Source organism: Tribolium castaneum, chromosome 5 (genome assembly GCF_031307605.1).
Source record: "Tribolium castaneum strain GA2 chromosome 5, icTriCast1.1, whole genome shotgun sequence".
Taxonomy (NCBI): Eukaryota; Metazoa; Arthropoda; class Insecta; order Coleoptera; family Tenebrionidae; genus Tribolium; species Tribolium castaneum.
In genome coordinates, this window is record NC_087398.1 from 7,897,439 (window position 1) to 7,908,938 (window position 11,500).

Sequence of the window (11,500 nt, forward strand, 5' to 3'; positions counted from 1 at the left end):
CCCCGCAAATTCGCCCCTCATACACACACTATTCCGCCACAAACGCCCAATCAAAACTTATCGGAAATTACACGCGTTTACATAAGGAGGGATTAAAGCAAATTCTGTATTCATTAATCGATTGGTAATCTCATTAAAAGGCGGAAATTTCATACATCCATAAACCAAACACAGACACTCCCAATTAGCCGCTCTTAACAGTAACCTGTGGGTAATTACCGCCCTAATACCAAGGATGACAAAGCGCGCTTTATTTTTATCACCGCCCGCAATCACACATATTTCATTAAGGCAAACACCCGGGTTAAAACCCTAAATCGTAAAGAAAAACCAAGAAAAGGTCGTGCTTTGCCTAGAAAACAGGAAATACAAAAGTAGCAGGATATACACCACTTCACTGCCAGGACGCAACAAGAATTCACGGTGCTGCTTCCTGCTTGGTTCCCTACTTGGAAAAACTATTTTGTTCATTTCCTGCTTCAAGTACCTAACGGGAATACGGACTCTTAAGATATTTATCTTTGCCCTAACTTACACAACTTAAATACTCGCACATAATCCCAAACAAAAATCTCTAATATCGCAATGGCCACTTGCAAACTTTACATCGGAGGACGAAATTTATCGGCAATAAAAGTAACCAACTTTTAAAAACTTTGCTTAATCTAAACTTTCCTCCGGTGCATTTTCGTAAATGGCACTCAACGCAAACAATCGCCCTTGTTTGAATTAAAGTGAAGCGCAGGCAGACCAGCTTTCGCACTTGATCATCCCATTATTTCGTTTTTTATTAATTCCGTTTTGATTCAGGCAAATATTTTCGTTTCACTCTGGGTAAAAGTGTCGAGACATTCGGTTGAAGTAAATATTAATCACAATTTCGCCCAAAATTGGACAAACAAACCCCTTAGCCGAGAGTATTATCTACTTATCTTCGGCGGCCTTTCATCGTTATCATTGAGACTGTTTTAGCAAAATAGCGATGGTATTAAAGGAACGTCTTATTATTATTACCACGAACAGATTCTCGAGGCCTCTAAAAGTGTTTCCCCTTCGAATTATTATCATCACGACTCCGAGTTAATCAGTGTAGAATAAAGAGCGCCGAGAGCAATTGGCTAAATAGCACAATTATTTGTAGCCAGTAATTTTTTTAATTAAAACATCGGGCCATTAAATTACATCTGTTCCGTGTGGTTTTAAGCAATTCAGAAACGTTTCCCATTATATTAACACCGTTGTCTCACTTTTCTGCATATCTCCTGAGATTTGTCCAGTGCTGGTTTGTGGCGATAAAAGTTCTAAGTTCATTTATGCCGTTTTTGTGTGCTTAGGTGGTAGAAGCTGACTCCCTGAGGAAATTGGACTTGCTTTGCTGTTTTGTATGCTCGTAAAACCCTAAAGGAAAACCAATTGGACATAAATGTTTAAAGTGCTTCAAAAAATAAATAAAATTTAAGCACCAAAACAATTAAGATTTATACAACGGAAGTTTACTTTGCCCGGAAAAAACACAATATAAATTTAATCCATTCAGACGCCGGCTCCTTTTTCTCAGGATAATTGCAAATAGAGAACGTTCCCTAAATTGTTTCTTTTTGTAGTTGACAAATGAAATGGCGAGTGCTGGGATAAAGTCGTAACACAAAGAACGAGTGTAAATGGAGATAAGGGGAGAGCACAAAGCTCGCCGAAAAATCCTAACACGAATTCGACCAGGTATTAGTTATAGTGAAAAAATCACCCGACCCCCACAAGTGAAATTAATGACATTAAAAAATCTGGAATTAATTGTGACTCCGGGAGCTTTCCTACCGCCCTCCATTTTCCAGGGCTGGTAATGGCAACCTGCCCGGATTTCCTGCAGCGGCTGAAGGCGCCAGATGGCGCTCGGGCCAGTTTCAGGAAAAGCTGAAAGCTCGATAGCGCATCGCTAGTAGAGCTTTGGTGTCGGCAATGCGTGCTTTCTCTAATCAATCCAACTGCATTCTGACGATTACTCATCACCTGTGAACTACGTCAGGATGTTAATAAGGTTAGCCCTGACGTGTGGCTTCTCAAAAAAAGCCACCATTTCCCGATTTTAGCACAGGTACAATGGATTGAGCGAAAACTAATTACAATGGAAAATAAGGTAAAAGTGCACCGATTTTCTGAAACTTTACGGGAAAACCGCAGGTCAAATGATGGAGTGGGCCTACAGCGGAGTCAACAAAACCGTGCCCCGAAATGCAGGTCCGGAATGCGCTGATTTTATGAACCCCACATGGCGCCTAATCGACACCGTTTTTGTCCTCGCCTTCGCTGTGACTTTGTTCAAGTGGAGCTACTCCAGGATAACGCTGCCGACGGTGGTTTACGTCCGGAGGGATCGCAGAGGCCGGCGGGCGCTCCTGGTGATGATGTCGCTGATTTGGGGAATGGAAATAGGCTATAAGTTCTCATCGCGTACTGTGATATATTTGTTAAACCCCTGTCATATAACAACAGCGATCCAGGTGATAGCGCTTCCTGGAGGAAATCAGGAGAGAATCTTTTCCTTTGCAGATATATTTGTTAGCGGCTTCCCCCAGCAAAACGGTGACAGCGGTGTTCCGAGTGCATTTAAATCTTTTAAATGGACCATTATTGGCGTTTTTGTTCCCAGAAACCGATACTAGAATAGTAAGTATGATTGCAGTAATCAATAATAAAGCTGTCGGTGAATGTCACGCTTAATTACAATAAAAATATCAGGCTTCATGCACATGTCATTCATTGATTTTTACCCCCGAGGGGAATTAAATTAAAGCGAGTGATAATGGCTTGAGAATTGGGAGGAAATTGCTCCCGTAAAAGATCCTGCGACAACAAAGTGATTTGTGGCAGTGATTGATGGAAGTTAAACACTTATTACGCTAATATGTTTACACAGCTCACAAGATAGCAGTCCAACGCAAATATTATTTTTAATTGCGTTAAATACGCATCGATCCAACTTCTTACAAATTACCTAATCACATGTGTAACCTATTTAGGCATTGATTTTCCGCCTTTCCGTCAACTAATCCACCAAAGTAATAAAATTTGAAACTAGGCTGTGCTGACCCTTGAACTTCATTAAATATTAAAGCGAGTGGGATTTTGTTCAAAATTCAGTTTTTAAAAATAACACCGGCATCCATAATTCAGGAAAATGTGAAATTAAAACAATTTTATGTAAATGCGAACAAAAGGTAATCAATTATGGGACTAATACGAAGTCATTTAGGAATGCTCCAGACCGGATTGTTTCGAAAGCTTTTGTAATTGAATCGATTTTAATGCAAGAATGACGATTGTAATGCAACACGAATTTATAACTTTATGAATTTCACATATTCACCAGAACGTGACGAATACACGTGATGGAAAGCCGGCGGAAAATTTTATGAAAGTCGGCGGCGGAGGAAATTTTAACAAACAATAATTGAGACGGCTTAATACTGCCACAATGGACTCGGTCCGCTGTGATTCTCAATGTTAATAAAATTTTAATAAATAAATAAATAATAGTATCGTCAGGTTAAAACTGCACAAAAAATATAAATCAACTTTTTTCTCTGCTGTTTATAAATATAGAGTGTATCAAAAATACGTGGTAACAAATAAAACATTTTTTTTTCTTGTAATTTTTCAATAAAAGTTTCGACAATTTACTGAAAATTCTTAAAAGATAACATATCGAAACGTGTACCTGCCTATGGATACAAAAATTAGAGTTCTGAACTATTTTCGTTGTGATTTAGAAACGAACAATTTGAACAATTTAAACAATGAAAATTCTTGCTATTAATATAAACTAGGTAATTATTAAACACTGACCGGCTTGTTCACACAAAAAAGAGGAAAAAAAATTAATAAAAATTTTGAAAAATGTTATAGTATAACAGCCGATAGACTGATTGAAACGTAAATCTTTGTACAGATGTTCAATATTTGATAAGATTGAAGCTTTGTATCCTCAGCTAATAAATAGATAAAACTCCAGTTTGTACTTAAATATTTATTTTTATGCAATTTTTATTCGGAACATTGGCGAAACCCCAAAATCTGACACTTTTTGCGGGACTGTTATGCCTTTATGAGAGGCATACGCTTGCAGAAGTTTGTTATCTCCCAATGAATAAAACATAATCGCTCTTTGGCGATGGATTTAGCTGCGGGATAATTTTTCACTGAAACCGTGTCCAAATTTGAACAAGCTTGTTAGTAGGTAGTCTCCAAATCTTATTATCCACAAGTCAAAGTATAATGAAATCGTTTAATCTCCCCATTCCCTGATTCTCGTTTTCTGCTTTACAGTTGCCATTAGAATCTGCGATATATTGGATCCAGCATGGAATGATGTTTGTCGTGCCTTATTACCTGCTTAGATTAGGAGGTAAAAATGTCGTAAACCATTGATGTAAATTCACCTTGCGTTTCTTAGGGGTTTACAATGTTGAGAAGTTTTCCGACCTGACTTGGAACGCTTTCAGCTACAGCATTAACGTTATGTATCATTTCGCATTTTTACAAACAATCGCAATTGTACGTATACTCCTCTAATTTGGTTTTTTCGTTATAGTTCAAATGCACACTGGTACAAACACAAAGTTTTTGCACCAATGTACAGCTAGTCACAATAAAAATGGACAGCGAAAACGCTCTCCCGGCCTTGATAGTTTCAGTAAGTTTCAGTAAAATACTTTCGGTGTTAAAGACGTTTTTTGGTGCTTGATTATTTTGCCAGAAAACGTCTTTATTGATGTCTGACTTCAGTGTAACCGAACCAACTGTCTACTTTTACTTGTGCATTTTTGTCAGGTCTTTCAAAATAGTGGTGGGGGTAGTAATGAATTTTAATTTTCAGCCAACGGAAGTAAACCTGAATCACATGTTATGTCCGGCCATATTGGATCCTTTCGAAGGACAACTGTATAGAATTTTTGCAGTGGTGCACCAAGCAATACTCTGTCCAGTATTGAACAAAATATTCTGCTTAATTGCAAATTTCTTTTTAACGAAGTTCTGGATGACTAAAGTCAAATCAACGTTGTATTACGAAGTTACTGACGCAAATGGTGCAACAGACACTGGAAACCACCACCATCTCCACTAAATTTTAAATAGAAATAATTACGTAGAAATTACAACGTACCTATACAGTTGCAAATAAATATATCTAGCGTAAGGAATACCTAATATCAGTATCAACTTTCTCATATTATTGCAAAGAAGGGTTTTTACTTACCTTAGGAAACTATAAAGTGGGTGCTTCATAAATTTCATTCGGTTCTAATTAAGAGTGATATAAAAGATAAGAATGTAAATATAAATCGACAAATGGCAAGGCAAAAATTGTGTGCACGTAATTATTTTACGCATTGTCTTTTATAATTATTAATAACTTCGGTATAAGGTAATTCTCACAAATTTCATTGAATCTAAAGTGGTGTAAAACCCGACAATAGGCAGCAAGTGGCCAAATTCGTATTCTCTATTATTTAAAATATTTTTTCCAATTATCACTTCTGGTTATTTCTTTTATTAGAAATGCGTATTGTTAATTTATGTAATTTTAATTATTTAATACCATTTGTTGTCCTTTGTGTGAAAATTCTGCTAAATTTACATCGAACGCGCTCGATGTGATTAAAGGAACAACATAGGCCACTGATTTAATAGGAAGATAAATATTGCTCATAGGTAAATCACATTCGTTGGGGAATTAACGAAAGAGCTAACAAATAAATGTAAAAATAATCTATTTCACGAAATCGTTTCGTTAGATTGGCTAACGAACGTGTAATGTAATCTTATAATAATTAAGTACCTACTTCAGAACAAATTCACTTAGACTAAGCATTAACCATATTAAAATTGCTCTAGTGTTTGCCACAAAACAATGATCGCGTCCGATGTTTTGTAATTTTTTTAATGAAACTAAGGCCATACATAAGTGCACGACCGGATTGTAAAGCGAATAGGAAAATGAATGAATTCTGAGCAAGAAACAGTCGAGTGCCCCTCAACTATCATATCATTTGTTGAAAACCTAGATTGTTTTATAATGTGATTTAGGCAAAGTACAATTCTTTTTTGCATTTATTCTCATATTCGCTGTACACGACACATACTTGAAACTTGTGATCTGTAAAGTGTGTAAAATTATGTTAATTTGCGACAATATATTGTTACAATTATAGCATTACGAGCTTTTTATAGAAAAATATCGATAGTTTTGCAGGTTGTTCTCAATACTAGTTTCGGACGACTTTCTACATCAAATATGAATTAAGTAAACGAATTCCATTACTTGAACACGTGTATACTTACTTTGCAAACTTCCAGATTAGTTTCCTATTGTTACAAGAAAGTTACTAAATAATAATTCACAATAAAATATATCGTTACGTACCCAGTTTTTGTATTTTTAATTTCTTTCACTACCTACTGGTTGAAATAAAACATGCAAGCAACATTTTATTGTTATATTTAAAAACAATTTATACAAACCATAAATACCTACTATACTTGCACATACCTTGTAATAAAAATGGTAACTATTGTAAATGAAATTGACTTGGTAAAAAATGCACAACCAAATAAACTAACAGATGCAAGGCTTCGGTTGATCGCACGAGCGCAATTGATTTGTCTCGTGTGAACAACTCGTTATTTGTACGAAAGCGTATCCCGCCATTTCCTAAAATACGAAATAAATAACAAAGTGCTCCCTAACATCGTTAAATTAAGTACGCGATTTTTAAAGTCCTAATATTAAAAATCAAGAAATTATTTACATTTGCGCGCACCTGCACACGATTTCGTGGAAGGAACAGTCCTTGAATAATGCTAAAAACGTGCATAATGCAAGTAAAAAATCCTTTTGTTATATTTCTAGTATAAATAATGCAGACATTCTGATACAATTGTGTCTATTTATAAAAATATTATGCAGGATTAATGCGTTTTCTGTTTTTGCACTGCACGCATTGACTTCCAATTGGAGTTCGATTTAAATATTTAGGACGTCAACTTCAAGGTGGACAATTTGAATTTTAGAATAGTGCTCATACATCCAAGCCGAACAAAATGCCGAGATACGCATTAACAGCTCGTTAATACAAATGACTAGAATTTATTTTAATACTATTTAAGTATCGATTACTTGAAAAAATGTAAACGTACATACATACATATTTACAAGAGTACAACCTAAAACATTGGTAACAAATCAAGATTATACGCTTTAGTACAATTTATGGTTTCATTAATGCATTTGTTAGATATCTGCAAACTTATCCAAACCTTTGGACCTGTACAAGATGAGTTACATCACTTTCATCGATAAAAAAATATATCCGATGCTATCGAAACCCAAAATAATTGAAATATTCAGGCTTGCGTTTGCATTAGGAAATTTTGGGTTCAAATAGCAAAAATGCATTTGCAATGACAAAAAGTTACATTTATCAATTTATTACTTTGCGAAGCAGAGTGAGGACGAATATGCTTACATTTCATGGTTACAAAGTTACGTAACTACTGGTCGTGGCAAAATAAATAATAAATAATATAAAAAACAACAAGCTTAATACCAGATCAAGAATTTTAAAATCATGATAAATAAACATTTGCTCGAAAATATCACAGAAACAAACAAGAAAACAAAGTTCTGAAATTACAAGGCAACAATGGCTTATTTTTCGAGACTTGTACACGACTACATTGACTGCCAACGTAAAAAATTAATCAAAAATGTAGTCATTCTACAAAATTGGCACCACCAAGGCCGGATCGAGGGTAAAAAGTTAAAACAATTAGTAACTTACTGATAAATAATATTTCTTCAGAAGACTGTGTTTAAATAAGCAACAATATCACTGTTTTTGAACCAAAAAAGTATCACTTAAACGCTAAAATACGCAAAAATAATGCATTTTTAACCCAATCAGGAATTTTTGTGTAACAATTTCATGTCAAACGTACTTAAAAAAGTTCGAAAATTGCAAAAATTGCTCCACATTTAAATCACTCGCGTGATATTTCCGTTCATTTGTAACAAAATGTGTTAAACTATTGGTAAAAGGCTCAATTTTTTTTTTTTCGATAAAACAATTTATTTTTTTATTTTGTAATTTTTTGGTCAACCCTTGTCTAAAAATATCCTGAACTTTCGATGAATTTGTTCCTAAAAATAAATAAAGTCTCGATCCGGTCCTGGAGGTCATTGCTACTATAAAATTACCTCCGTTTTTTCAATAAAAATGTTTGTTCTACTTTGCATAAAAACATATCTGGGGTCAAACGATCACTAAAAACACCATTATGCATTCATATGCAAATTTCGATACTCATTAAACAGATAGATATCAAACCACGTCATTACAATTTTTAATAATTACGACTTTTTTCATTGTCTTTTATTTCAGCTGCGTAACTCCTGTATTTTGGCAGTGTTATTAAAATTTGTTACTGGGAGGCAATTTTATAGCAGTAATGATGAAAATATTGCAACAAAAAATTGCAAGAAAGCACCCAATTTGAATTGATTCCCTAAAAGTCTACTCACTCAATGTTTCTGTTTCAGTGTTAAAAAAGTGGCAATCAGGTCACGGAATATGGCAAAATGTTTATTTACTTAGTGCATTTGATGTAAAAAGTGGTAGCATCTAAAAAATAAATAAAACGTATTAAAACGAAATCAATTCCTCCTTGTGGACTGTTATTTAGTTAAGTTTGTGACAACATATACTTCAAATGCACCTCTCTTAGTCTACTGTTATAAAAATTCTACATCTACCATTGTTTAAATTGTCCTACATACTCATTTTTAATGGAAGTATGACTGACTGAAGTAAAATGTAATTATCACATGGGCAAACCTGCTGTCCTGAATGAGCCATCTTGAAGCATCCAACCCCTTTTTTCAGTTAATTAACAGACTAACGTCAACTTCCAGCTGTGTTAGCCATCTAAAGGTGGTCCGAGATACACCATTGAAACTTCAGTGTTTCCGTAAACGGCAGAAACTGTTGGATACAATTTTTTATCTGGCAATCCTGAAACACCTCATGAAACACCATCTCGCTCCAAAAAGCGCTTTACCTCTAAAGGCCACTCCCAAAAACTCGTAGTTTTTTTCAAAAGATAGCGTGTTGTCATCACAATCTAAAATCACCCGAATTCGCTCCCCAACCTGCAAAACCCAACTAAGACAAAAACTAAAGTCTGTTTTTTATTTAAACGGAAAACCAACCGCAAAACAACAAATAGCGTCAAAAAATTATAAGTTTTAAAAATTAAAAAGTTGGTCACTTTCTGTTATGCAAGATTAATCTTATTTCAAATTTTAACCAAGAGAAGTAAAGTGTCGAACTTACAAATAGAACTTATACAACACGTACGTACTAATAATGTTAGCAAAAAAGCACTGTTTCTATTTTTTATTAATTTTTAAAACTAAAGGTGGAAAACCATTTTTTTTAATTTTTTGAAATCCCCAAACTAATTTAAAAAAACTAGGTAAAAAGGTATCCTAAAGAGCACGAAAAAAAGCTTGCCATTAAAAAAATATTATGCCCTCATTCTTTTTGGGGACACTCCATATAATCAAAAATATTATCCTAAAATACGTCCTAGATTATAAATAACGTCTACAAAATATCAAAACTTTAACTTTACTAATATGAATTACAATAACATCTTCTGAAATAAACCTGAGTATTTCTAAAATACAGTTGAAAAAGGTGTAGTTTTGGCAAAAGAACTTGCCATTTCCAGTCAAAATAAATAATAAAAAAATTACATAATATAGAGTCTTGGACTTGGTAATTTCCGTTTAAATAAAGAACAGACTGTAGGTGGACCAGCGAACTTACTTGATATTTAGGGGCATTGTTAAGTAGCGGGTAATTGCCTTGAGCATCTCCATTGTGCAGTAAATGATTATCAACTAAGTTCCAGCCCCAACTCTGGTCGTCCGAGCCCAGCAGGGCCACGTAACCGTGACACTGCAGAGGTGCGTCTTTTGTGGCAATTCCTATGACGGCGACCGTCCCCAAGGGCCCTTCCCAGATCACCTCCCAAGCGTGTCTCCCATGTCTAAATCCGATTTTACCTCTCGAAGCGTCCGTGCTTTGAGCTACGGGATTTCGGTGTAACGTGAACCCATTAGGCTTAATATAAATATTTCTAGAGCAGTCGTTCGGATTCCAGGCGTGGTAAAACGCCCGCAATTTCGCTTTATACGTAGGAACTGAAGACAACAAATCTGACTTTAGTGCTTCTTCGGCTAGTTTCCGAATACAGTGCAGCCTCCAAACGTCGTTATTTTCATCATTTAAAAAACTATACCATCTCTTACACACTAAAGAACAGTTCCTCAAATCATGCAGAGACAAATATGAAAAAATTACTTCCAACACATTATCGGGCAATGTTGATGCTACAGCGGCATCCATTTTTGAACGGACCAACCCGTCTGACACTTGACACTTGACAGCGATACCAACCGCTCGAACCGACTGATTGCGATTTCAATAAAATCCGCTTAAATTATTTATAAACACGCGAAATTTGCATTCACGACGTCCAATAACGCGGTTTATTGAGGACGCGAACTGATCTAGAAAAATTCACGTATATAATAGAGGTGGTGTTCAACAAAAAATTAGCGACAGAACAGGACATCTCTAGAAACAGACATCGGCAGAATCAGTCAAATCTAAAAAATCATAAACAGAAGCATTCAAAACACTTTTCGAGTCGAAGTATTGGTTTAGAATCGACACCCAGGACACATTTTCATTTTCAGAAATGTATTTATTTTTACATAATTTTTGTATTTAGCAACAATTTTCATTGTTGTTTTAAAATGTTTAAATTTTCGTTTCTACTAAAATTGATTCGGCACTTTTATTCCTCTGAAGCCGCTTTAGCTTTTCAATAAACTGTTCTTTATATGTTACATGTTCGACAAATCTATATTTCATATGCAATATAAGAATACAAAAAAATAGTTTTACGGCTGTAAAAAACAATCAGCAATAAACATATTTATAAATACAGGGTGTCCGTTTGTCGTTTTTATTTCTGATTTCAACGATGTATCACAAAATATGATCAAATATTACATGCTGATCAAAATGGAGAAAAAGCATTTTTACGAAAATTGCTGATCATTATGTGATACATCGAATTGTTAGCAGAAATAAAAAAACTTTTAAAAAATGCAAGTATCAAATATGGCTAAAGTTGAGTGTCGTAACTCTAACATCAAGAACGTCTTGAAAAAGGCAATGACAGATTTGGATTTAAAAAAAAAATCCCCAAAAAAATATTCTACTTAAAAACGTGTATTTTTTTGGTTTTTGCTTTAAAAAATAAAAACAAAAATTACAAAATATTGATGGGGTCAATTCATAACGGTTTGCGTGTGGGTATGAGCTTCTTTCCTTTGCTATTCATGCTATGATGACTAAAAATTCAGTCA

At 34.7% G+C, this 11,500-nt stretch overlaps 2 protein-coding genes across 5 annotated transcripts; one reads left to right on the forward strand and one right to left on the reverse strand.

The window, feature by feature from the left end:
- The first annotated feature begins 1,504 nt into the window (after positions 1 to 1,504).
- Positions 1,505 to 6,425, forward strand: LOC662283 (uncharacterized protein). 2 transcript variants are annotated; one of them, XM_968392.4, is made up of 6 exons: positions 1,856 to 2,134; positions 2,179 to 2,498; positions 2,548 to 2,664; positions 4,324 to 4,402; positions 4,451 to 4,551; positions 4,874 to 6,425. In XM_968392.4, the coding sequence occupies exons 2-6, from the start codon at positions 2,184 to 2,186 to the stop codon at positions 5,120 to 5,122; spliced, it is 861 nt and encodes a 286-aa protein (XP_973485.2). In that variant the 5' UTR covers positions 1,856 to 2,134; positions 2,179 to 2,183; the 3' UTR covers positions 5,123 to 6,425. The 2 variants fall into 2 exon arrangements, with proteins under 2 accessions (XP_064212737.1, XP_973485.2); XM_064356667.1 differs by lacking the exons at positions 4,324 to 4,402; positions 4,451 to 4,551 and adding an exon at positions 4,589 to 4,690 and having other exon boundaries at positions 1,505 to 2,134.
- Positions 6,426 to 6,480: 55 nt separating this feature from the next.
- On the reverse strand, positions 6,481 to 10,581 carry Fsn (F-box synaptic protein). 3 transcript variants are annotated; one of them, XM_008202281.3, is made up of 4 exons: positions 10,425 to 10,576; positions 9,888 to 10,375; positions 9,115 to 9,205; positions 6,481 to 9,068 (listed from the first exon to the last, which is right to left on the reverse strand). In XM_008202281.3, coding segments are annotated over exons 1-4 (675 nt in total). In that variant the 5' UTR covers positions 10,426 to 10,576; the 3' UTR covers positions 6,481 to 8,973. The 3 variants fall into 3 exon arrangements, 2 of the variants coding, with proteins under 2 accessions (XP_008200503.1, XP_973449.1); XM_968356.4 differs by having other exon boundaries at positions 9,888 to 10,552; XR_010334181.1 differs by having other exon boundaries at positions 9,050 to 9,068; positions 9,115 to 9,218; positions 9,888 to 10,581.
- Between the last annotated feature and the right edge of the window lie 919 nt (positions 10,582 to 11,500).

What these genes read in the sequence shown, in the direction of transcription:
- LOC662283 (XM_968392.4), top strand. Translation starts at nt 2,184, where the DNA reads ATGATGGAGTGGGCCTACAGCGGAGTCAACAAAACCGTGCCCCGAAAT. An exon ending in ATATAACAACAGCGATCCAG is followed by an intron (nt 2,499 to 2,547) that starts GTGATAGCGCTT and finishes TTTCCTTTGCAG; the next exon opens with ATATATTTGTTAGCGGCTTC. An exon ending in CAGAAACCGATACTAGAATA is followed by an intron (nt 2,665 to 4,323) that starts GTAAGTATGATT and finishes TCTGCTTTACAG; the next exon opens with TTGCCATTAGAATCTGCGAT.
- Fsn (XM_968356.4), bottom strand. Translation starts at nt 10,469, where the DNA reads ATGGATGCCGCTGTAGCATCAACATTGCCCGATAATGTGTTGGAAGTA. An exon ending in ACAATGCCCCTAAATATCAA is followed by an intron (nt 9,206 to 9,887) that starts GTAAGTTCGCTG and finishes TGGGTTTTGCAG; the next exon opens with GTTGGGGAGCGAATTCGGGT. An exon ending in TTTGGGAGTGGCCTTTAGAG is followed by an intron (nt 9,069 to 9,114) that starts GTAAAGCGCTTT and finishes GAGGTGTTTCAG; the next exon opens with GATTGCCAGATAAAAAATTG.